Genomic DNA, 26,213 nt, shown 5'->3' with positions numbered 1-26,213 from the left:
TGTTTTGCTGTAAGATAAAACTGTTGGCATATAAAAGCTTTATTGAAAATATTGTGACTTTTAACACTTAAACTTAGTAAGGAGGTTTTGGGAAAAAGAGTAAAAGTGGCCGTAATTGTAAAAATACCTAGATTAAGAGATTATTAGAGATTATGTGATTATTTGTCACAAACCAAAGATGGCCGGCATTTTTTTTTTTAATGAAATAAAAAGTTTATCATATCAATCCCATCAATCCCAGATGTACTTTGAGTTACTGCTGATTAGCAAATGTTAACATACTAAGTTGGTGAATATATTAAACATCATCATTAAACATTGGCGTGTACAGCCTCACAGAGACTACATCAATGACTATTAGGTCATTCTTGTACTTGATCTAATGACACATTTCCATGTGAATCAATGCTACTTCGCATGTCCTGTGTTGCTTGAGCAAGTTGGCTGCGCAGGACCTCAGAAGTTACCTAACCTACAATGTTGTGATTTCAACATCATCAATAATATACTATTTTTAAATATCACTATGTTTTTTGGATACATTGTGCGAAGGTTGACAAGGAAGATCTGCCCCCTAGTGGATATACTTTCTCTTTTATCAGTGACATAAATCTTGTTCAATTAAAACTTCCCCGTGTTTCGAAGTACAAATATGTTTGAGCATTTTTCCAATTTACTTGCATAAAAAGAATTTAAATAGCTCTTAAATTGGCTTCTGCAGGGCTTATGAACTTTCAAAGTAGAGTCTTAATGTTTGCTGGATTGATTTCTCTTGTTCACTCCAGCAAATGAATCACAATCGTGTTGGTTCCAATCCACTAAATATACAAGAAAATGCTGTGGTTCATTTCATGCAGCAACAACTTAATTAGTTTATAATTGAAGGACCCCAGTGCTAAAATCAGACATACGGACAGAACAGTGCACATTAACATTATCTATGACTGGCAACATGCACTCAACATTGAGTGTAAGAATGATGTGAGCTCATGTTATGTGAAGGAACCACACTGCCTTCAAGTGTGAGTGTGAGAAGAGAGTGTTTTGAGTTTAGGTCTGTGGATGTGTGTAAAGGGGAAGCAGTGTGGCTGATGTTGCAGCAAGTATGTGGCTTCCTGTTTTGCATGTGTTGGTCCTGCCGTTTCAACACGACTCCTAGCTCAACATAACTGCAGACTGTATTACATCGGTTACGTGTGCACGGTATTAGCCTCAGGCCAGTAGCACCACGTTGTGTGTTGGCAAGGCTGTTTATTAAATGACACTGTTGAGGTTTCTCAGTTATCAGTGGAATGACTGTGGTTATATATATTTTTAATTGATCAGTGTGTTACCAAGCTTTGTAATGTGATCTGTGACAATGATGGTGAGTGGGTGACAGACTGGATACAGTGCTCATGTAAGACAGGACGGTGGTGCCACTGTGTGGTCAGCTGGAAGATCACAGTGCAAGTCAGAAGTCAATAAATTGAGTCAGTGGCTTTGAAATAGTACATTTTTTTTACTCCCCCAATTCCCCCCCCGGAAATCAAACCATTGCAATATAATATCACATTTCATAAATTAAAAAAGTACATATGCTGTGTCTCAAATCAGATACTTCACTCTGTATCCTCACATGTAGTACACTGTGTGCACAGTATACTCACTGCTGTAGTGCGTCAATTTGAACAGGGTAGTGTTGTCCCAAATCAAACACTGCTGCTGAGCACTCATCAGAAAGGCCGGTCGCAACAGATGACCGCGATTGTCGCCCACCTGCTGGCTGCTTTCTCACTTCCTGTGGGTCTCATGCAACACGGAAATTAGGCCGCAGTCATCTCTGACGATGTGTCCTCCTTCTTCGGTGAGAAGTGTCCATCGTTTAACGCTCAATTTTTTGACCATTGTTAGTGCACCATCTGGGTACTTATAGTGCACTGCGTGTAACCATACTTGTCAATGTGAACACTTAGGCACTCAAAACAGTTAGTGTGAGTGTGGAGGTACGCGAATTGAGACACAGCAGTAGAGTGCCGCAGGAATAAGTCCTGAAACCCGGACATTCATTAGCAATTTAGCACTTCCTGTTCCCTCATCCCGGAGTCTCTGGGTTTTTGGTTAGATTACTGAAACAAGGTCTAAGCTCAAGCAACATAAAATATGTCAATAAATATTCCAGTCATGATTTTTTTAAGCTTTTAAGTCTCTCAAAAAAAGGATGGTTGCTAGCAAGTGGCTAAATGACACAGGAGAGGTTGTTGATGACGTTAAACGTCATCACGCTTGTGCTTTTGCTGTCACCGTTACTAACGTTCTAAATCAAACTACAAGTTGGAAATTTAGTAGTGGTGACGCCGAAGTCAAGTGTAGTTTGTTTATAGCCAGAGACGGTGGAGAAAGAAAGGGAAGAAAAAGACTGTGTAGAGTTTCTTTGTTATAGCTAAACAGATTAGATTAGCTTTTTACTTCCGGTGATTATATGTTGGCTTCAAAAATCAGAAAAGTGGTGTTCATGTGTGAAGACGATCCAACTGAACAAAATGTGTAAGTATCATCAACTTTTGTTTGTCACCGAGCTTACTTAATTCAATAATCCAAAAGCCCATGTGATAAAAATCAAGTCCTATCGGCAATTTGTCGCGGGAACTAGTGTGATGCTAACATTTGGATTGGCCTTCAAAAAAATGTCATCCCTGCGGCACTCTTTCACAGTTTACATTCATTTGCATGCAGTTAGCTTAAAAATTTACTTAACCACCAAACGGCACATAATGTAAAAACTCAGAACCAGCAGGCAGAGACTCTACTAAGGCTGAATTAAAACAGTATGTTGATTTGCCAAGAACTTTTTGTCCAAAGTCAAGAGGATGTGAAGATCAAAACGTTTCGATCAGTAAAAACCATCTGCACTTTGCCTTATGGAGCTTTTTTTTTTTTTTTTTTTTTTTTTAGCATTTTAGTGTTCCATGTTGGCCACAAAATGATCAAAAGGCTTTACCGCCCTGCAGAGATTTTTGAGATTTTTTCACTTTAAAATGGTCAGAGTTGAATATCTGGCCCAAAATACTGGTGCAAATACAGGTGATGAACAGGTTTTTTTTTAAACATTCTAATATGTACATACTAATAACATACTACCAGTCCAACCAACATTTATTCTTGTTTTGTATAAATTCTGGAGACCTGAAGTGCTAACGGAGCTGATAGGCACCCCAGAATGTGCTGTCGTTCAGAAATTCACCTGTGACATCTAAACTGATTTTCTCTCCATCGTTGAGCTTGACAATCTTGGCCACCCACACAGAGCCTGTAGTTGTGTTTGGGAAGGTCCCCTCAACCAGTTTCTTCGTACTTTTACCAAACGTTGGGAGTCTTTTCAAAATCACCGATTTGGTCTGTGTTTTACTTGGGTATTTGGTGAAGGTGACTTGGGCGTAGATGAAGTAGAAGCCTGTCTTCTTGCAGAGGATGGAGTCATCTTGCAGGTGGAGGGAACACATGTCACATCGAGGTGATTCTTCCCAAGAGTGATTCAGAGCTGGAGGAGATCAGACAAACGTTTCTTTAGTCACTCAGATACAAAGACATCCTCAACTCACCCATGAAACTTCAGACAGTGACACAGAAGAATTCTGGGGTTAATTTTATAGTAATTAAATATTTTTTGATTTAGTTAACTTTTAGACGGTTGACTGAACAGAATAATGTAAATCAGTACCTCTGCTGATCAATAGAAATGTCCATTAATCCATTAATAGTAAAGGTATTTTCATTTTCTGTCATCAGTATAATAAATCTAAACTTATTGCATTGTATGTGATTTTTTTCTTTTGCTTTTTAGACATTTACAATTAAAGTACAGTAAAATAAAGTAAATATTTAGGTGAATACAGGGTGATACTAATAATATTGGCATTGATAATTTAGCAAAACGATATTTATTCACTAACAGTTGTGGACAAAGTTTACTCTGATCGATGGGGGCGGTTTGATAAGTGTATGAAAATGATTGTGAGCAATGGTTTGTCTGTTGTGCCTTTGGCCTAATAATTTTTTTTTTTATTGTATGCATTTGTATTTAAACTATTAATTTTTTAGTTTTACACATTATTCTTTTCTATGAAAAGAGGTCTTTAGTAATAGTAAATAAAAACTGTCATGTCCGATTTTTGTCATTTTGAGCCCAAGAAAACTAAGAAAACATTCGGCTCTATGAAACATTCATACCAAAAACTATAATCACAAGTTGAAGAAAGACATTAGTTAAACAAAGCTAAAGTTCATTTTCCACTTAAGAGCTCATTTTAGACTAAGCGTCTCCCGACAAAGTGATTGCATTTGTTCCTGTGGGCAGTAATTATACATGAAGTCGGCGCAGCTCACATTATAGCTCAGCTTCAGGTTTGTTGTGGTTTATGGAACCCACTTCACACAGGAAAAGACAGAGTGGTGGGAGGTACAGAGCGCGTGCTACTGGAAACGACAGTGCTATAATGTCTCTCTCGAGACTGAGTGTGTGTGCATGGAGAAATGTACTGTATACTTCCCTGCTCATGATGAGAAAGTGGTGCAACCATGTACTGTGTCAACAATTAGAGTTTAAAGCCTCTAAAAACTTGGTTTCAAATGTTTGTATTTTAGCAGCAATTAAAGTTAAATGTAGATTAAAAACATCTAGAGATTGACGGTCAAACTCAGTTAAAGCTCAACAATAGTCCACAAAGGTATACACTTTAAACCATGGGAAAGATAAGAAAAAAAAAGAAAAAAGAAAAATTGTTCTAACTTGGGCAGAAAGATTGTGTGTTCGTGTAACTCCCTGTGATTCGTAGCAAGAATAAGATTGAGAAAATAGGTTTTCAGGGTGTTTAAGCTTAATAATGAAGCTTGACAGGGCCCTGAATGAACCCAATGAGATTTGTTTCATTTCTCAGTTTAAATGTATGAACTGGGGGATTTATATAGGAGTTATTTTGTTGTTATTTACTTGTTGCTGCACCCACGTCCCCTCACCCCACTATGTCTGCATCTGTGTCGTTCAGACACTTCCTACGTTTCTCAGAATGACTTTCAGCGGTTCCCAGAGAACTTGTCTGAACTTGTTGCTCTATGCATTTGGCTTTTATGCAGTGCAGGCGTAATGAAAGCAAAAGAAGTCAGCAAAAAAAAAAAAAAAAGTCCAAATCAGGCTCCGCCCTCAAAACACATCTTGCATTTTGGTCAGTTAAAACTTCTCTGGGCAACAAATTGGCATCTCAGTTTATAGAAAGCAACTCTAGAAACTCGTCCGTGCTCTTTGAATCCAAAACCTGACACTGACGGTCGATGTCTTAGAAAGCTGAAATTTTTTCTGCTGACATTGGAAATATTTCAGCTTGTTGCTAATAAAAGCTAATAATGCTAATAAAAAGCTACTAACAATACAGCATTGTAACTTAGACACAGTTAACTAAAACTAAAATATATAACAATATGATTTCTTTGGAAGCTCATAACAATACAATCACATCAATTTACCACAAAAGAAGAAGTGATGCAAATACATTTTCATCAGAGGAGGAAGTGTACTTACACTTGACTAGCTGGATGTATGAAAAAGATCCTGAAAAGCAATTTAGAAGTTTATTTGCTGATGGAACAACAGTGGAAATGTTCACAGTCCATTTAACTTTGTTGGCTTTCCTTCTTTCAATTTGAAGTAAATTTTACAAACGCTTGAGATATTGGCAATAAAAAAGTGCATTGTAACTCACCTACTGACATTAAAGGAGCAAAAGCGTTGCCTACAAAAAAAAAAAAAAGTTAATACATCTCCATTCATGTAAATGTGACGTGTTTTTCACAAAAATGCACATAGGCTCTTTAAAAAGCATTTCACGTAAACAGTCAAATTTGACATGTAGTTCACATACTTGTTGAACTGATGGTGTCTGGCTTCGGCGTTGGAACTGCGTACTAGAAACAGTAGAAAACAAACTATCATCATCATCTGCAGTGCCACCAGAACCATCGTCATCATCCCAGTTTCTCTGTTTTCTCTCTGACTGCAGCTACAGTCGCAATTACATATGTCCCTCCAGTGAAAACCAGTTCACCTCCAACATATCAACTTTCTGAAACTTAGGGAAAATTTGCACTGAGACACACTGTCAGGAGAGGCAACCAGTCAAACGCTCAGGGCATGGATGAACTTCTTTGCCTCGGGCCCCCCACAGTCTAGAATCACCACTGATTCTAATTTGTGATGCTTATAGAGTAATTGTGTGTGTTAAAGAGTCATAGAGAGTCGTAGTTTGTGCTGATGTTTGTTTTGAGTTGCACTGTATTGTACTCGTGTTCTGTTTTTCTATCCTGTGAGTATCCTTATTGCACAAGAGGCTCTCACACAGCAGCTACATCCTGTCAGTCATGACGTTGCTGCCACCTGCAGGCACTGCTTGGGAGTCTTGATGCTCAGCAACAAACTTTACTTGTGAAGAAAATCTTGTTAAAATAAAAGGCAGGGATAAGACTGGAGCTTCTTCGCGATAGCACAGAGCACTTGTGTGGCAGCTGCATGAGAAATAACAGAGGCTAACGTCTTAAACCAAAACAGTGGAGCAGGTAACAGACGGCACTTAAAGGAGCCACCTGAGCAGTGAATGTGAGAGTGTAGCAGGTTTACTTACCTCCGCTGATTTTGATTTGATTGAAGTGAGAAAGGAAGCCATAACCACCATGGCCACAGTGAGGAGACCACACCAGACCTGCAGCAGCAGGTGCTTATGAGAGGACCTCGACTGACCCTCCATTCTGTCAAACACACAAACACACACAGACACACACACATTGGTTTTGTCAGTTGTTTGAGATCATATAATACCTCAGTTTGACCTTTTTTGTAACCTGGTCCTCATCTTTTGTAGTTTTGAGCATTATAACTATCGGTTATGATCACACTGTACCCACCTTTTTCATTTCTAATGACTCATGCAGCTTTGACAGTGGTGGAAAGCAAAGTACATTTATTAAACTATCCAAATTATTAATTTATCCAATATTTCTCAAAAAAGCAAATATTAGATTACTTGTGATCCTTTGGAGGGTTGTGACCCCTAGTTTAAGACCCACAGGACTAAACTACCAAACTGTTTATAAAGTAGTTAAAACTATATATCACTATATCACTAAAACTATATATCATTATTTCTGTATCTTTCTTTCTACATTTATTTTGATACTTTTAGTATATTTTGCTGATGATACTTTTGTACCTGAATTTTATACTTTTACTTGTAATGAAGTATTTTTACATTGTATTACTGGAAAACTGGTGCTTCGGCTGAAGTAAAGGATCTGGATACTTTTTCCACCACTGCTGTTTGGGCAACAGGCACAAGCAGTCAGGCAGGTTGGAAAGAAATCCCCAGTTTAATCGCAGTATTTAAACACGTAGGAGAACAGACAGGAAAACCTGTCTGCTCTTGTTGTTTGTCCTAATGAAATCTAGAGGTACAATGACATTTTTGTCTCTATTTGAGAAATAAAATGTTATCATGACTCAGAGGAATGATAATATGAAATAATATGAAATATGAAATAAGTCTTTTTATGCAAGAGTTTGACACAAGAAGTACAATCAGTCCAGTCTACACACACAAAAATGCATAAGGCTAACTGTATGTAAGTGGGTGGGTGCATTGCACATGTTGTATCATGGATACATGTAACCTAAGTTCATAACCACCTTGCTACTGCTTCTCTGGGATTTTACCTCAGTGGGAGTTTTTTTTGACCCTGCACATGCCAATGTACACTTTGTGGTTTGGTTGTTTGTTTGCTGTGACATAGACTGAAACTAACCAGTCACTAATAGAAAACCAGGGACCAGGAACTGGCTGCAAACCAAACAAGAATGTGAAGATGGTCTAGGGGTAATTTCCAGGACCATACCTTGTATACTGCTCTGCTTTACATTCCAGTCTGTATGATGTATGATAAGCAGCGGGCATAACACATTTCAGATGGTACAGCATAAGTTAAACAGTGAAAGGATTAGCAGTGAGTCAATCAATGAGTGTATCATTAACAAATGTGCTTTTTGAGATGTGTATTTTCTGACCAACACTATATCTCTTGGGTCTGCAGAGGGGGCAAATAAAATATAAATTAATTCTCATTTAAAGTAGGCATCTTTGATCATACTGGACTGCAGCATCTTTCAAGTATCTGCATTTACTGAATTCATCAAGTATCTGATTCTAAATCACAGCCTAATTTGTGCCCAATGAAAGTTAAGCACTTCTAGGTTAATTACTCAAAATACCAGTCAGTGAATAAATCCAAACAATATCCCAAAAAGTCTTATTAAATCTTAAATGGATGGTACATTTGATTTTGATCGCTGACTGGGTAAATTTGATGCTCAAAGACGTATGTTTCTACAAACTCAATATATCATCATGTGTTTTGTACAGTTGTATAATGTATCATTATTTCTCCTGGACATTAACCCATAGGAATTTCTTTTTTAAATCCCATCCTAAATCCCCTGCCTTGGGCTTTGAGCATCACAACATTTTACTCTCAGCAGCAATGACCTTAACCACACAGGACTGAATGAAAACATAAGAAAGTATAGTATTAAGTACAGAAATTCTCATTAAGAAAAACTAAGTTAAGAAAGGAACCAAATTCATTCACTCAAGTCTTAACTTACCCAGTCTGTGTTGCACTCTCAGTGTCCAAATTCATCTGCTGCTTCTCTGTGAGAGACATGTCAGGTTGACAGGGTTTCCCCTTTGACACGGGCTTGTAATAAAGATGAGAAGGTTTTTTTTTTCCTCTGTAAAGGGAGTTGTGGTTAGAGAGAGAGGAAGAAGGAGGCTGTGGTGTGGGTGGCTCCACTTGTGGACAACAGAGTGTATTGCATGTGGAACGAAACTGAGAAGCGCCACATATAGACAGGTGTGAAACTTTTATCCGATTAATGAAACCATAATGCAGTTTCATATAGTATAACTTTAATTCCAAACAAATGGCTGCCCTCAATTTCCCTAAAATGAGAGCAAGAGGAAGAAAAATTAGACAACAAATTATTTTGATTTTAAATGAGATATGAAAATTGTGGCATTTCAGTGACACGAAAAGAAATATGTTTGTCGTACGGCTGTTGTGGGTGGTTTGTGATTTCCCACGTTTATAGGTCACTGTGAGAGTTTAACACCTAAACAAATACGACAGGGACTTTTTCTTCACGCTACGCCATTTCATCTGAGTTGACCTGTTGTGTGATGAGAGAAATATAGTACCTTTTTTTTTTTTGGTGTCACGCAGCACGTTATGGCATCCCTTTCGAAATGCTGCTGCCTCATTTTGTCTCTCTCCAAAGTTATTTTCTAAATGTAAGACTGTACAATGTTATGTACAATAACAGCTGAACATTTGTAGTAGATGTAAAGGTTTGAAGGGTTAAGAACTATAGAATTAGAGTAATTTTCAGCTACGTGAAGAGCTTGAACCAACCGTTAATTTTGTTGATTAAATACATGTTGGGTTGTTTCGTTGAAAATCACATTAAGGTTTAGTTCAGTCACTTGCTTCCTTCCTGTTTTTTGATGAGTTGATTTAAGGAGGTTTCTTATTCAGTCGAGTGGTACCATCACTGGCATGGATACTTTTTAAAGTCTCTTATAAATTACTAAGAGGGTAGTCTGAGTGAGATTTGCCACGTTTTATTTTTGTTGTTTTTTTTTGAATGGAAGACTCAATATATACAATAACAGCCAAACACGTGTTTATAATGGTAGAAGATTTGAAGTGTGAAGGGTTAAGAGACCTCCAGAAGAATCATTTCCAGCTTCATGAACTAAAACATATCTCAGATTGATATATTTAAATACGTTTGGCGTTGATTCTTTGAAAATCACATTCAGGTCGTCTTCACCTGCTTCCTTCCTTCCTTTCTTTTCTTTGTTTGACAAATCGATAATGAAACGAACTGCATGCAAGTTTATCTGCTGCTATTTGAAACTTTCTTTCTTTCTTTCAATTGATTTGATCTCGTTAGGTAGAAAAAGTGTTGGTATCGCTGGCATGGCATAGTTTTAAAGCTCGTTTTCAACCACTAAGAGGACAGTATGAGTAAGATTCACCACACAGTATTCAGAAAGTATTTTGTTATGTTTCAGCCTTATGCTGAAATCATTTAAATTCATTTTCCCATCATCATTCTTCAATCATTTCCCCATGATGACAAAGTAAATACAGAATTTTTGAAAATCTAAAAAACTTAAACATAACACTAACAGAATTCAGTACCTTTACTATGACACTTGATATTCATCATTTCTCTTTATCACCTTTGAGATGTTTCAACACCTGGAAAGGAGACTACCTGTGAGTAAATTCAATTTATTGGACATAAATTGCAAAGACACTGACTTGTCTACATAAAGTCTGACAGTTGGCGATGCATATTAGAGCAAAAGCCCCGCCATGAGGAGGAAGGTGTTAGCAGAGTGCAGAGACAGGACTGTGTCGAGGCACAGATCTGAGAGAGGCTACAAAAAATATTCTGCTGCATTGAAGGTTCCCAAGAGCACAGTGCCCTCCATAATCCTTTAATGGAAGAATTCACTCACTCATTCACTCCCCCCTACTCGCTGTCCAGGAGGTCTATGTAGAGGACTATATGGTGAGCTCATCAGTAAAATTGAAAAACATTTTCGGACACTACTTGGGTAATTTTCTATGCGCCGTTTTTCAGCCTTTCACTGCGATTGCAATGCATATTAGTATATATTGCTTGGTTAGTGACCATTGGCGGTACACTACTTTCCATGATGCATTGTGGGACACTATGACTCCACTATATAGGGTATAATAATTTTCGCTATACGTACGGACAGCACCACAAAACACTACTCTTCCTGGAGGTGGCTGCCAAGACAAACTGAGCAATCGGGGGAGAAGGGCCTTGGGAAGTGAAGTGACCAAGAACTTGATGGTCCAGAGATCCCATATGGAGAAACTTCCAGAAGGACAACATCATCACTGCATCCTCAATGAAAAACGTATGAAAGCTGCTTGGAGTTTGCAGGAAAGTGCCCAAAGAACTGTGAGAAACAAGATTCTCTGGTCTGTTGAAACCAAGATAGACCTGTTTGACCTTGATTGTTAGTGTCATGTTTGGACGAAATCAAGCACCACTCATTGCTTACCCAATACCATCCCAGTGGTGAAGCATGGTGGTAGCGACATTATCCTGTGGGGGTGTTTTCAGTGGCAGGGACAGGTAGACAGGTCAAGATTGAGGGAAAGCTGAGCAAAGTACGGAGATATCCTCAGTGAAAACCGGCTCGAGAGTGCTCAGGACCTCAGACTAGGTTGAAAGTTAACCTCCCAACTGGACAATGACCCTCACACAGCTAAGACAAGGCCGGAGTGAATCCGGAACAACAGTGAATATCCTTGAGTGGTCCAGCCAGAGCCCTGACTCTTGAACCCAATCAAACATCTCTGGGGTGGCCCAGTAGTCGAGTGGTTAGGACGCGTACCATGTGAGCGCAAGACGCTCTTAGCAGGCAGTCGCCGGTTCGACTCCTGACCGTCATTCCTCTCTCTCTACCCCCTTTCCTGTCAGTCTCCACTGCACTATGATAAAAGTGCATATCTGGACAGACCTTAAAATGTCCCCAACCAACCCGACAGAGCTTGAGAGGATCTGCAGAGAAGAATGGCAGAAAATGCACAAATTGAGGTGTGCAAAGCTTTTTGCATCATACCCAAGAAGACTCAAGACTGTAATTTCTGGGTTTGTGGTGTAATTGATTTAGTCATATTTATAAAAAAAAAAGGTGTGGGATTTTTTTCAATAGTTATTTTAAACTGAGAGTGTGAGTAAGAGTTGTAATATCAGCATCTTCTTAGAACCAACTGTAAAATTCCCTCACATAAATTTCAGATCAATTTTTTTTGACTGTCTAGTTTTGTTGTGACTTTTATGATCACTTAGTTTCTTACCAGCAGTTATAATTCCAGAGTATATGCCAAAACCCATCTATTAAGTAATGCAATGCTTGTGTGATAAGACAGTGACAGACTTGTCTTTGTGAAGATTTATTTTGCAGATAATCAGGATATTTGACATAATTTCATTGATGGTAATTACACATATTTTCTAGTTACTTAAGTTAAGTGGTTTATTACATTTGCAGTTAGAGCTCTGTTTTCCAGCTGTTGTGACAGTCCTTAAAAGATAGGTTTAAAATAGTCTGTCTTATAGAGTCCGTTGCCCATATTGAACATGGGCACAGTATTGATCGCTGTAATCATTCCTCCTGTTTATAATCGCTGTGGTGAGACTCCTTCAGCTTTCAGTGTAAGTGATGGGGACAAAATCCACAGGCTTAGGTCTTTGCAAGGAGAATATGAGATTTCAACAGTCTAAGTTAATCGAATAAATGGGCATTGTCCAAAAATAAAGTTTTTGTAGAATGAAATTCCCTTGTTGTGTTTCACTGGGAAGTGATTCCTTGTTGAGCCGCAGTGGAGGGATAGTAGGGGGAATACCCAACAGCGTTTTTTGTCCTTCACATATTTATCCACTACAAATTACACAACAGCAACAGTATGTATGTTTTGAAGGAAACATAATGCTGAATGGATTATATTTTCTATTAACATAATGAAGAAATGTTGTTAATAATGTATCTGGTACATCCTATACATGTTGATACTGAACGTGTGAGTAAAATGTGACATTTTTAATTTGTTATCTGCAATCACCGCATTTATTTAAAGGGGCTATTTGTACGTTCTCTCTGCAGCCAAAAGTGGTTTCATGTAATTTAATAGGTTATAATACGCCCTCTGAGTAGAGGTACATCTGCTGATGGTGGGCTACAGTGAGTCACTATCGGATAGTAATGAGATGGGCTAGCTGGTTAGCGTGCTAATGACGCGAATGAGACAAGAGTTAACATTGGCTTTCCACTGCTGGTAACAGCTCTTGGCCAATAAAGGACTGAAGTTTGATGCTGAACTAACAACATTTCTTTTACACTAGTAAGTAAACGACTGATGCTAACATTGGCTATGTAGCAAAACTTACGAATAGCACCTTTAAACTACAGAAAATGTGACTTGAAACAGAATGTGTTTATTAACATTTAACCAAAACACAGCTTTTAATAAAACTTATTTTGATGCCCAAATTTAACCACAGTCAGTAGTCTGGTGACTTTGGTGTCTCCTCCTTGATTATGTTTTTCAGTAAAACATAATTATACAAACATAATTAAATGCATAAACATAATTTCAAGAAGAGAGGGCCTTTAATGACCCATAAGAACCTGTCCTTTTGAAGTGGGTAAAGCTGCACTGAAGGAGCTGCCCTACTTTTACCTTTACCCAGATCCTGAAGGCAGTTGTAATGCAGTAACAAGTCAGGAGTAACTAAGGTGAGACTCTAAATGTAGCCTAAATCTAGGCATGAGGATGAGAAATCGTGGTGTGAAAACTGAAAGTTGGTTTTTAAAAAAATGAAGGCTGAGCCAGAGACGAGTGAGTGAGAGGATCCATTTCCATTTCACTTTACTGCTTTTGGTTTCATGCTCCAAGGGGCAACCCCAAATAACCAGTATGTGTTCTCCTGGATTATGTAAATGTCACCAACTTTCTCCCACATTATTTCAATCAAGCGCAGAGAGACAAACAAACACACAATGTACACCTACATGCGCGACATGAAAGATAAATGGGCTGGATGTGGGCTGTTGGGTGCTGTCCCCACTCAAAACAAGAACAAACTGTTTTTCACTGTTGCAACTTGTGCATCTTACCTGTAATTGTAAAGTGTTTGATGAAAACACCAGTAGAGTTCTTCTAATCAAATGCTACCACATAATTTCCCACTAGGTGCGGGAGGTCAGTGAAAAAAGACCGAGGTCACACTAAGATCTGAGTGTATTAACCTTTAAGATAGCATAAAATGAATATGTAAGGTCAGTGTGGTCTCCAGGAAAGGAACTGTGTGCCCTCAAAAACCAAGTTGCACTTTAGTGTTAGGTTTTTTATCATATTGAAGTTCAACTCTGACTAGTGAGAACATTATGTCACTCTGTTAGGTGTCACAGCACTGATGAATAACCAGTTTATTTGTACAAAAGGCTTACAGTTCTGCTTTTTGTGGTCTCAGACACCGAGGTATTGCTGGCACAGGTTTGCTCTATTGTGGACACACTTCTTATAGTGACGGTGTATCTAATTGACCTCAAACTGCCAATGTGGTTTATTTATATTAAACAAATATTGACTGATATATCAATGATGGAGATTTATTGGCCGATATTACAAACATGAGGATTACATTTTTTTGCTTCATTTTGAATCAGCACTGCAAAAACAAGAACAAACGCGAACTGTGTTGTTTTTATCTATATTTACATTTATGATATATTTTCACATGCCGTGGTGTAAATACGAGAAATCTGGGCTTTGACTTCTTGTAATCAAATCTTGTCTATATAGCCATGTAAGACAAATGTATATCCTTAATTATTTACACGGGCAAGTATTTTACCCATTTGCTACCGACACTCACCCATACATACATTTTACCCTCTCCAATCAGAAATGTTTTAGAAAAGCACTGGAAAGAGAAAAGGCCTAAAACAAGAAAGCACAATTTTGTGAAGCAAAATTGCATTTATTTGCTCCTCCGTCATTTATGTATCTCATGACCTATATCCAGTGGAGGGAACCACTTGAATGGTTAAAATTAGCTCCACTTCAAAGCAGCTTCAACTGCAAAATGCTGCTTCCACATTGCTGCATTAGTATATGACATTGCTCATGAGGGCCAATTGTCTATATTGTTAGCACTTTGCTTTTGATAATTGAAGTACATGGTGATAATACTTCTTTTACTTAATTACGATCTTGAACATTTACCTTTTACATTTACAGTGGGTTGTCCGTTAACCATGCAGAGACCAATAAAGGGAAACCAGCCTGACAACGCTGAAGAGGGAAATTCAACTTCTGTTTTCTGTTTTGTCATTTGTTCTGCTACTGTGTGGATTTTGTTTTCCTCTCCCAAAGCATTTTCACCGCCTCAGCTTATCTCACCTCATTTCAAGTGTTACTAAGTGACCGTGTTTTGTTTACTAGATACATGTTTGAAAAATGTTGCATGGTTGGGCTGCATCGTCATTGCTGTCTCACACTGAGCCAAGCAGAACATGAATTCCACAATCACGCTGTGTTTGTTTGACCCGGAGCAAAGGTTCAAAGAAGGTGGAAGTGACGGGAATATTAGTTGCTGTGAAAACAAGCATTAAGCATATTGCCGCTCAAATAATTTTCCCTCTGTTTATTCTGAGTAAACTTGTTGCTTGTGCTAAAAACGAAACACCTGCCACTTCCTGTGCAGGAAAGAAATTTTTACGGGGAAAGTCAACCAGAAAGTGGTTGGTTGGTTGTGCAGGAAAGAAATTTTTACGGGGAAAGTCAACCAGAAAGTGGTTGGTTGGTTGTCTGTACAAATAACATACGAATCTGATCCTTAGCATTACTTTAATCGAGTCTTAATGAACCAGTATTTTTCTTGGCAGAATGCATCACATTTTTCCCGTCACTTTCACGTTTTTAAAAAATGTTTGTCTTTGAAGATTTGCAATTAAACTCCAGCAAACTGAATAAATCTGTGTGTAATTAGTGTAAAGCTGGTACAGAATTGTTCATGAATGAACACTCATTCAGGCTTTGTGAACAGGTAATTCTGTTCAATGGCATCATGGGAAATCATGGGGTCTAGTTAAAATTAGCTCCACACTCCACACTCCACAAAGCAGCTACAACCATGGGCTTTGGTTTATATATGGACAGTAGGGATATGTCCCTACCAATATTTGAGTGAACTCATTTGCACTAACTTTGTTTTGGTAATTCTGATGTGCGCTCCCAGAGGCTGTGTCTCCAGGACGACCGATTTAAGTATGCTAGCATTTGATTGGCTGAAAGAGCTTAAGAGGCTTGCGTAATGTACATATGTCGCACTTCCTGGCAGATATGGAGGAGGCGAAGGTAGATCACTGTGCGGTAAGTTATCAGTGCAATCAGTCCAGACCTCTAGCACGAGATAAAATGTTTTTCAGGTGACTCCCTTTCCTCTATCGTCTGAACTGCAGCACTCATAACCTTATTTTGTCCATGCCAACACATTTTTTACTTTGTACAAAATGCCTTATATTATTGGATTGTTCATAATGGGTTAGCAGCATTTTACCGCTGTACTGCTGGTCAAGGTTGAGCTAGTTGTAAATATGAAATCAAGGAGAAAAGGGGAACTGCAACACTGGTGGGACTACTGAATATAAAAATGTTCACGTCTTTTTTGTTAACAAGAAATTTCCTGACGTTTACTTTCCTTTAGTCTTTGATTTGTATAATTTTTATTTAAATGTGAATACAGATCATGTATGTTAATAAACCATTCACTTGACAGTATTAAAAGGTCCTCTTTGTTTTGGAGGGGGGGTGGGGGGGGGGGGGTGGGGGGGTGGGACTGCTTTGTCTCTTCCAATGTTGAAACCAAACGTATGCCCTTGGCTACAACAGCGAAATGCTGCTTCCACATGCTGCATTAGTATTATCAATCTTATATTGTTGTATATGATTGAAGTACATCTTGGTGATAATACTTCTGTATTTTACTTAATTAGAATCTTGAAAATTTACTTGTAATATAGTATTTTTATATTGTGGTACTGGTACTTCTACCAAACTACACAGTAGTTATAATAAGGATTAGATGGCACACTGATGCCTGTTAACCATACAGACGTAAAGGGAATAATAAAGGGAAACCAGCCTGACAAAGCTGAAGAGGGAAATTCAGCTTCTGTTTTCTGGTTTGTCATTTGGTCTGCTACTGTGTGGATTTTGTTTTCCTCACCCAAAGCATTTTCACCACCTCAGCCTATCTCACAAATAAGTGTTTTGTTTACTAGATACTTGTTTGAAAAAATGTCGTCTGGTTGGATTGTGTCATCATTCCAAAATCACGCTGTGTTTTGTTTGGTAAGGTACAAAGAGGGTGGAAGTGACTGGAAAATTAGTTGCTGTGATAACAAGCACTTAAACACAAACATATTCATGGTCTCTTAATTTTCTCTTTGCTTATTCTGAGTAAACTTGTTGCTTGTATTAGAAACAGAACACCTGTCACTTCCTGTGCAGGAGAGAAATTTTTCCAGAGAAAATTGCTGAGAAACTGGGTGTTAATAACAAAACTTTTATGAACATGTATGAATAACATTAACATTACTTTAATCGAGTCCTCATGGACCAATATTTTTTTGCCCCACCACTTTCAGTTTTTAAAAAATATTTTCTTTGAAGATTTGATATTAATATACAGCAAACTGAATAAAACAGATTGCGTAATTGGCATAAAGCCAGTTCAGAATTGTTCATGAATGAACCGTCATTCAAGTTATGCGAACAGGTATTTCTGCTCAGTGGCATCATGGGAAATCCCCTGGTTTTTCCTGGGTGAATATGGATGGATCCTCACCCACAAAGATGTTTTTCTTTACTCAACATAAGCTGTTGTGCTTGTGGCTCTTTGTACTGAGATTGACAGGGATAATGGGTGGATAATCCCACAGTTACATCATCTAATATTTTCTTAGTATTCTCTGATATTTAAAAAAGAAACTGCTTGTACTCACTGTTTGTCTCTGAATAAAACAACACACTTCCATAACACCTCCTGTAGTTTTGCTTTATTTATTTCACTGCTTCACTGGGAAAACAAGAAATAAATGTATTGTCATCCCAGGTCCAAGGCCAAAGCAACATCCTGTAAGAAATTGTGGAGAGACTGGACTGTAATTTCAATCAGCAAAGACAGAGCAAGGTAGGTTTGAAAGATTATTAAATGGCAATTGTAGTGGTAAAATTTAATGTTTGTGCCTACCTTAGTGTTATTATTTAGGTGCAAAACTCTGTAAATGCAAGCATGATTTTTAGATTTAAGAAAAAAAAAATTGAGATTCAGAGGCATCATCTTGGAAATTGTGTAAATGGCAAACCTTTCGTTTGTGGTAGTATGACACTTGCCGACATTCCATGACAAGCTGAATTTCTCAGAAATGTTGTCACCACCTCAGAGTCCACATCCTGCTGCCGGGCTACCGTGTAAAATAATTGACCAAATAAAAGTTTGTTTAAGGTGTAGGCACAGGAAACATTTTGATTTCGAACATTTACAACAATCACATGGAGTGTGTACTTAAATGACCCAACTAACCCAACTAACTGACCATACCACAGCTAATAAGAGAGAAAGCTGATCAAATTACAGCTAATAAGAAAGATAAATGACCAAACCACAGTTAATAAGAGATGACTGACCAAACCACAGCTGAGAAGAGAGATAACCAATCAAATGACAGCTAATAAGATAACTGACCAAACTACAGATAATAAGGGTGATAACTGATTTAACTAGCCTACAGCTAATCATTTAGATAACTGACCAAACTACAGCTAATAAGAGCAACAACTAACTCAACTAGCCCACAGCTAATCGGTTAGATAACTGGTCAAACTACAGCTAATAAGTAAGATAGTAATCGGCTAGAACTGACTAAACCACAGCTAATCGGTTAGTAACAGCTAATGAGAGATAGCTGACCAAAATACAGCTAATAAGAGAGATAACTGACTAAATTACAGCTAATCAGTTTGATAGCTGACCAAACTACAGGCAGTAAGTTAGATAACTAACCAAACCACGATGAAGCTTGAGCTGTTTGCCCATATTTTATGGATATTGAACGTAACTTCTCATGTTACAAAGGCTGAAATTAATGTTATTTTGGGGTGAACTATTCCTTTAAGATGGCTTACTGTACAGCATGAATCTGTTGAGGGAGTCCACAGTGTCTGTTTCCTTTAGCGGTGGTTCCACTTCCTGTAAAATGAAGCAGTTGGCACAGTTGGCCCACTTGCCGCTCCAGAGCAGGTTCCTCCGTTTTGGCTTTCCTATTTAAAATCCACAAGACACCGGCAAGGCAGCATCAGTACTGTCCAGTAAGTGACACAGGACAAAGTGGACATATGCACCACAAAAGCACAATGTGCTGTTAAGGCCTCAACCGGTGGAAAATGAAATAACCTACATTATTTCATTTTTACATGCTGCGTATTCCTACGTGTTTAATAAAATCACCACACAGCAAATGTCGGCCCGGTTAGATTCCAAATAGAAAAACTGTACACATTGTGTAGAGAGTGTAAAGAATACGGGGTTAAGTAGGGACCCATGCAGCTCATTTTTACCCCATGGTTTTGTTTAACAAAGGTCAAATTCTGTTCAAATTGTATTTTCAGGTATATTTTTTATGGAGGAGTGAGAGAGTCATAACAGAAAATGTTACTTGTATATGTTGCATTATAATGTGACCTGATGTAGGACACTAAAATTCAAAAAACCTTTCAATTAAGTGAACTTTACAACAAATCATGATGTCTTGCTGTGTCTTTTAATGTAACGGTTCATTTTTGGTAAGTGTCACTTTTTACCTTGGTTCATGTGAGAAATTTACAGTTGTGATCTGGTACTTTAAACTGCATGTTCTGAAGAAATGAAACAGCAGTACATTTTGGAAATAAGCCCTGGCATGTTAAAGCTGTTTGTTCAGTCTCTGTGAAGAAAAGGATTGGTGACTTTAAACAGGAAGCCCTCCTCTTTGTTCTACATGAAATGACATAAATATAGAAGAAAAGGAATGAAAGAATTAGACTTGACAAGTGTGGAACTACACTGATTGAATGTTTTTGTGAACTGAATTTATACATTGGCCTACGTCTTTAAAGCTGTAAACCCACCTAAAAGTAAAAAGGGCAGCGAGTGTTGCATGTTGTACAAATCCCATGCCTAATTTGTTATATTGTCTGTATAAATAAAATTGACTTGAACTGACTTGCATACAGATATGCAGATATTGTTACAGCCTGGCTGGCGTTTTTTCCCTAGTGTTTCCTTGTGTGTCTTTCGTCTGTGTCCTCCCCCGTGTTCTTGTGTTTCCTCACAGCAGGGGCATGGTGCAGCACTGGCAGCCCATCATTCCTCGATCTAGAGTTTCCTGCTCCAGTGCTTCTACCTGCTCCTGCTGTTAGGCCCATCCTGCTCCCGCAACCTCGACTCTCCCTGAGTCTCCACATTCCACAGCCATTCCCTGCCACACCACTCAGAGCTGCCGAGTTCTGACAATAAACCTTCCTATTTCCTTGATCTGCTTATCTGAGTCTGAATCTGCTCTGGGGTCCAATCCAGACAAAAGTACAAGCCCTAACAGATATGCTCAGGGTTTTTCCAAATGTACTAAGAATAAAATTCTCTGCAAGTCATTGAATCCCTGTAATATTTTGGCATGAATCTGTTTTTTCATTTAAACACTGTCACAAAATTCCCAGTTAAAAGATGAACTGCTTTGACCTTCAGAAACTATTATCTACAGATCCCCTGTGTGTGTGTGTGTGTGTGTGTGTGTGTGTGTGTGTGTGTGTGTGTGTGTGTGTGTGTGTGTGTGAGAGAGAGTGTGAGAGAGAGACTGCAGATTGTACTCTAGTTACCCTCCAGTTCCAAATCATCCCTTCCTGGATGTACATGATAGGTCCAGGTCTCATTCATGCATATATCTCCCCTAAAAAATAGTAAAAATAGAGACATTCATTGAGCTTGATAGTTTTATAACTGAATCTTTGTGGTAAAGACACCATAAAGACTTTCATTTTTGAAACATTATTCACACCTTTTTAACTTTCTGAATGTCACTTCCCTAATTCTGGTCCCTATTAATAATCCTGGGTTTTCTTGTTTCTGTCATCTCTCATGCTGTAAAACCAGTTTCAAACACATGCGGGTTATCTTATTAAAACTAATTAATATAGTCAGTGGTGGAATGTATCGAAGTATTTTACTCAGTTACTGTCCTTAGGTACAATTTTTACTTTATTGGAGTATTTCATTTTTATGCTACTTCCCTATAATTCAGAGGGAAATGCAGTTCAGATGTCAGCTGTTTCACTAAAGAGAGATTTCCCCCCTTGGAGGGGCCCCGTCCGCTAGGTTGGGAATCACAGGACTAAACTACCTAACTGTATATAGAGCAGTTAAAACTAGGTCCACCAGTCACAACAGTAAAATACTGCTTACACGCTGATACTGATCTAATAATGAAATACATAATAATACATTAGTATATTAGTCACAGGGCCCAATGTTCTGCAGAACTGTTCCTTTTTATACATTAAGTGCATTTAGCTGGCAATACTTGTGTATTTTTTTCTAAAGTAGGATTTCAAATGCAGGACTTTTACTTGTAGAGGAGTATTTTTATTGTGTTGGTACTTCTACCTGAGTAAAGGATATGTGTACTTCCACCACTGGATATTATGAATGAGTCCAGACTTAAACATATTGTGTGTTCAAATAATCACAGAAAATGTACTGAATGAAAGCGAACTACCTCTGCAAAGGACAGAAGATTTTATTGCCTTACTACTAACTTCTATGTAATTAACTAAGAGGTGCATATCAGATCACTTATCACCATGAATATCATGTTAAAGTCTCAATTCAAGAGAGATCATAATATTCTTGCTACATCTCCTACTAGTTTTGGAGAATCGTTCCCATTGTGACCTACATGATAAACAATGCTTCCTTTTACTTTGATTTCCTCTTTCTTGGACTTTTAGGTGTTGGGATTTGTTCCCTGTAAGGTAGTGTGTGCGTGTTTGTGTGTGTCTGTGCTCACATTCGGGTATGTCCGATCAGCAGCAGTGTGTTATTGGCTCTCTCCTCAATGCTGAACACCATGTTGTCCAGCACTTTGAATTTCTGGATGTCAGCCTCTCTTTGACTGACTGCTGCTTTAAAGTACCATTTCCCCAGATACTACAACACACACAGACACAGAGGTGGAATAAAAGTGTGGGGTGGCTGGCACGACTTTGAGACAGAACCTATTTTAAGATATAAGCCCACAACTAGCGCAAAAGCAAGTGAAGGAAAGAATAGAGGGAGTGAAAAGTGCGTCTGTGCGGTGGCGTCTAATAATTATCTTGGTAAACACCCCTGTGCCTGCAGAGAGTGTGAAACTGTTGTGAGACTAAAATGTCATGCCGGGGTAACAATAAAATGAATGTGCTTGAAATGAGAGTTGTCTTAAAATTCATTTTGCCTGGAAAATCGCCCAAAACAAAGCGCGAGAGACAGAAATAATAAAATGTTTTGAGTCCATCATAATACACCGTTGTGTACATTGTTGCTATCAGCTGTTACAGGAAAATCTACATGTAATCTTGTTTCTCACCTGCTGACGGTTGACAGTGTTGGTAGATAACTGCTCGGGAAGTGAACAAGGAGCGATGATCTGATACAAAAAGCTATATACATAGAGAAAACAGGGCAGTATTTCATCAAACATGACTGCAGCCTTAGAGTCAGTACTTAATCATAAAGCTGAACAAAATGCCTGTGAATCCCAAGGACACTGATGTTTCAATCACTGTGGGTGTCAGTAAATCATTAACCTGCACAGCTGCAATACCCCCGATCTTAACCGGAGATGCGTGATTGATGGGTTCAGCATGGGATGTCTGCGTCCCTCATTCAGATTTAGGATAAAGACGTTTATAGTAAATGAATCATTCTTCCACACACCGAGCTTTACTCATGTTCCAGAATCTGCTTTAAGGAGAAACTCAAAGCTCGCTAACTGAGTCACTGTCTCATGTAGGAGGTGGTGGTTTTTCAATTACTTAAACAAAGCAGTTCATTTTAGAAAGCCTTTGTAAACGAACAAGTTAAAACCTCAGGTACTCTCAGAAAGCCTTAAAAATCAACGGGGCATTGCTGATTTGTTTGAGTTCGGTCTGGCCCACACACTCTGTCAACAAACATCGACTGGGAATGATTAACTACGTGTCTGAAGAACTGTACTTTTATCAACCTACGCCAGTGCTTCTTTCTCGGGTTTTGGGGAAAAGACTCAGACGACACAGTCTGTTGATTTTTTTTTCTCAGTTCATCGACCAGTCTTTTTTAAATCGTGTCTATCACACTTTTACACAACCCAAGCTGGCTTACTCAGACTGCTTGGTTTGTCCAAAACACAAAAATATCATACAGAAGACCAATAAAAGCAACAAATATTCACATTAGAGAACCTGAAACCAATCAATTATTTGCACTTTTAACTTAAATGTTTATTTTAATCAATCATCAAAATGGTTGCTTATTACTTTGTTTTGATTGACTAATTAATTAATCCACTAAACCTTTCAGCTCTAATCTATGTTAACATGAGGTCTGAGATCAGGTTATACTTGAGTTTGACACATACTTCCACAAGGTGGTGTCAAACAACAAGCTTGTCTGCACACATTACACCTGTATAAACTTCTCCAGAAATTCCCCAGTTGTGATGTAGGGGGCTTTCTGCATTAAATCCTGCATTAAATATAGATGACAGTTTCTTTGCAATCTGCACACTTTCCAACAATTGTGAATATTTTTGATTTCTCCCTTTGACATGCACTTCACCACAAACTACAATATGATATGGACAGAAATGTCTTTGCACTATAAACTAAAATTAAATATTTTTAAACTCCTTTTGTTTCTGATTGTTTTTGACAAATAGATTTTCTCAGTTGTACCTTGCTTTAATTAAAGTTAGTTAATATCTATCTATTAATATACTGTATACTAATACTAATAATATACTACAACTAGTCCTGCAATAAATCCTAATTTCATGAAGGTTATAATGCTCAGTTTGTGTTAAAACCTTTAACAGAGAACTGAAACAGAGAAGTGTTGATTCAACTTTATGGTAATTTTGGAAGCTGTAGTTTGTGCAGTATTGTGCTATAGAGACAGGCGTTTTGATTATTTTGTCCACCTCATTTATATGAATGAGGATAGGCTAATAACCTCTCAGTATAATGCGGTACAATTCAATAAAGGCAGAGCAGTATAAGACAGGGTAGGATTTATTGCAGGACTGCTGTTTTAGCATTAGTTTTAACTAGGTGGACCTAATAAAATGCCAGCAGTCCACCACTGCCCCACTGTTTTCATTTGTTTGTGTGAATGAACTAAACATTTTGTTGACACTTCATGAGAGCTGTAGATTCAACTCCACTTGTAAGTTTGATGCTGTATTATAGCATCCACTTCCAGTTGTTAATTACCATTGTGCTAACTCTCAATCTAACAGCAGTTGAATTACAGCCAAGAGTTGTGGATGTTCTGTAATTAGGATTCAAAACACAGCAAATGATTTTTCTGTCATGAAATAAGTGAAATTTCAACCGAACTCCTTCTTACCCATTAGGCTAAAGACTGTCCAGTATTTATATTTCAGATATGAAATTGGTTTGCTTATTCTCCAGTGATATCATGCATATTAAGTAGATCATGCAAGGAGCACCAAAAACAACAAAATCTTATGTTTTTTATTGTTTAATCATTATGTTATTCATGGACAAACAAATCAATAAGTGCCACATAGAATTAAGGATCCTATTTAAACCAGAGTGATTCTTGGATATGGTAAAAGAGAGTTTTTTTTTGTTTTTCAGGTGAAGAATGTGTGGACAGCAGCTGGACAGGACGGCATGAAGAGTCAGTGACACAGTGGGCAAATAATGTTAATGTGAATACTAGAAGGAAAGATGTAACCCAGAAATGCACACACTAGATAATATGAACTAAAGTCAACTATTGTCAGTATTTTTCCAGTGTCACACAGCAAAGTGGAGGTCCTTTTACCAATTATTAAAAGCATGGATTTATGATATTAGGCCAAGCACAGGGTCCCAAGGGACTTGACTTTTGCTTTAAACATTCCTGAAGACGTATTTTCTCAAAGCAAAACTTTCCAGTAACACTGTATGGAAAATGTAGAATGAGAACCAAGTGAATTCTCATTGTTAACTGCAGTTTCATTGTCAACTTTTAACAGAACAACAACCTATCCAAGTGCTACAATGGTTAGGTTATAATAGAGTAATTTGATTATTCATTCTAATTTCTTTTCATAAATTGTTTCTTTCACTTCCTGGCACTCCTGTCATATTGCATCAGGGACAGGGAGCCGATCTGGGCATGTGTGGTAGCTTCTTGTTCCCCCTCCCTGACGCCATGGCAAATCCACCTACGACTCCCCCTTCAGTACTGACACCAGGTCTCCGCTCTCCTTCAGCTCCTTGACAATGTCCAAACCTCCAATCAGCTCTCCTTTCACGTAGAGTTGGGGGTAGGTTGGCCAGTTAGAATATGTCTTCAGACCCTGACGCACCTCTTCATCCTGCAGAATATCAAAGGTGTCATAATCCACCGCAGCGCCGTTCAAAATCTCCAGTATCTGCCTGCTGAAACCACATCTTGCAGCCTCCTTGTTGCCCTTCATGAACAGCATGACTGGGCTCTGGTTGATGATGGTCTTCAGCCGGTGCTCCAAGGTGACAGCCTTGGGGCAAGTGTTCTCCAGCTCTCCAGACTCTGCCAGCTCCTTCACTATGTCCAGTCCTCCCACCAGCTCTCCATTCACATACAGCTGAGGGTAGGTTGGCCAGTTGGAGTAGGTCTTCAGCCCCTGTCGGACCTCCTCGTCGGACAGGATGTCGAAGCTACTGAACTGGATGTTGTGCTCCTTCAGCAGGGCCACTATCTGCCGGCTGAAGCCACAGCGGGGCTCCTGTGAGGAGCCCTTCATGAAGAGCATGCAGGGCGCCGCGTTGATTAGCTTCTTTAGCCGCTGGTTCAGGTCTGTGGTGCCATTTTCCGCCTCCCCACCCGGACTCCCAGTCACTGCGAAGCGCTGCACCTTCTTGGTAAGCTCCGGGGCATGGGCCCCGTCCAGGCGATCCACCTTCTCCCCCCCTTTGAAGAAAAGGAAAGTGGGGACAGAGGAGATTTCATACTTCTCCGACACCTCCGGCACCGCTTCCGCCTCCAGCTTCACAAACGTGGTGTGTGTGTGCTCCTTAGCCAGCTCGGCCATCACTTCGTTCATGTGGACGCACTGAGGAGCCCATGCCGCCTGGAAATGCACCACAGTCAGGCATTTTCCAGCTTTGGCTAAGAAATCTTCAAATTGCTTTTGGGTTGTCGCCTCCACGAGATTCGCCATTTTTCTTTCCCCTGCGCAACGCTTCCGGTG

At 38.7% G+C, this 26,213-nt stretch overlaps 3 protein-coding genes across 3 annotated transcripts; all 3 read right to left on the bottom strand.

Moving 5' to 3' along the window:
- Window positions 1-2,812: 2,812 nt before the first annotated feature.
- On the bottom strand, window positions 2,813-16,501 carry lta (lymphotoxin alpha (TNF superfamily, member 1)). The gene is made up of 5 exons (XM_071470049.1): window positions 6,651-16,501; window positions 5,895-5,937; window positions 5,736-5,765; window positions 5,555-5,584; window positions 2,813-3,520 (listed from the first exon to the last, which is right to left on the bottom strand). Exons 1-5 carry the CDS (start codon window positions 6,771-6,773, stop codon window positions 3,174-3,176), a joined length of 573 nt encoding a protein of 190 aa, XP_071326150.1. The 5' UTR covers window positions 6,774-16,501; the 3' UTR covers window positions 2,813-3,173.
- Window positions 16,502-17,738: 1,237 nt separating this feature from the next.
- Window positions 17,739-22,535, bottom strand: LOC139613480 (apolipoprotein M-like). The gene is made up of 7 exons (XM_071470156.1): window positions 22,356-22,535; window positions 21,798-21,937; window positions 20,611-20,681; window positions 18,883-19,017; window positions 18,063-18,161; window positions 17,948-17,975; window positions 17,739-17,830 (listed from the first exon to the last, which is right to left on the bottom strand). Exons 1-6 carry the CDS (start codon window positions 22,467-22,469, stop codon window positions 17,962-17,964), a joined length of 573 nt encoding a protein of 190 aa, XP_071326257.1. The 5' UTR covers window positions 22,470-22,535; the 3' UTR covers window positions 17,739-17,830; window positions 17,948-17,961.
- A 1,955-nt stretch (window positions 22,536-24,490) lies between these two features.
- On the bottom strand, window positions 24,491-26,183 carry glrx3 (glutaredoxin 3). The gene has a single exon (XM_071470150.1). It carries the CDS (start codon window positions 26,181-26,183, stop codon window positions 25,206-25,208), a length of 978 nt encoding a protein of 325 aa, XP_071326251.1. The 3' UTR covers window positions 24,491-25,205.
- Between the last annotated feature and the right edge of the window lie 30 nt (window positions 26,184-26,213).

This window comes from Trachinotus anak, unplaced genomic scaffold (assembly GCF_046630095.1).
Source record: "Trachinotus anak isolate AG129_WGS33_773 ecotype Australia unplaced genomic scaffold, CSIRO_AGI_Tana_v1 ptg000032l, whole genome shotgun sequence".
NCBI classification, from domain to species: Eukaryota; Metazoa; Chordata; class Actinopteri; order Carangiformes; family Carangidae; genus Trachinotus; species Trachinotus anak.
This window is presented reverse-complemented; position numbering and strand designations above follow the sequence as displayed.

Excerpts from the sequence above, each read along its gene's own strand:
- glrx3 (XM_071470150.1), bottom strand. The coding sequence starts at position 26,183 with ATGGCGAATCTCGTGGAGGCGACAACCCAAAAGCAATTTGAAGATTTC.
- LOC139613480 (XM_071470156.1), bottom strand. The coding sequence starts at position 22,469 with ATGTTTGATGAAATACTGCCCTGTTTTCTCTATGTATATAGCTTTTTG. Across the intron at positions 21,938-22,355 it reads ACACTGTCAACCGTCAGCAG|TATCTGGGGAAATGGTACTT; the intron begins GTGAGAAACAAG and ends TGTGTGTTGTAG. Across the intron at positions 19,018-20,610 it reads GGATGATTTGGAACTGGAGG|GAAAGCCAAAACGGAGGAAC; the intron begins GTAACTAGAGTA and ends GATTTTAAATAG.
- lta (XM_071470049.1), bottom strand. The coding sequence starts at position 6,773 with ATGGAGGGTCAGTCGAGGTCCTCTCATAAGCACCTGCTGCTGCAGGTC. Across the intron at positions 5,585-5,735 it reads TGCTCCTTTAATGTCAGTAG|GATCTTTTTCATACATCCAG; the intron begins GTGAGTTACAAT and ends ATTGCTTTTCAG. Across the intron at positions 3,521-5,554 it reads ATACATCCAGCTAGTCAAGT|CTCTGAATCACTCTTGGGAA; the intron begins GTAAGTACACTT and ends GATCTCCTCCAG.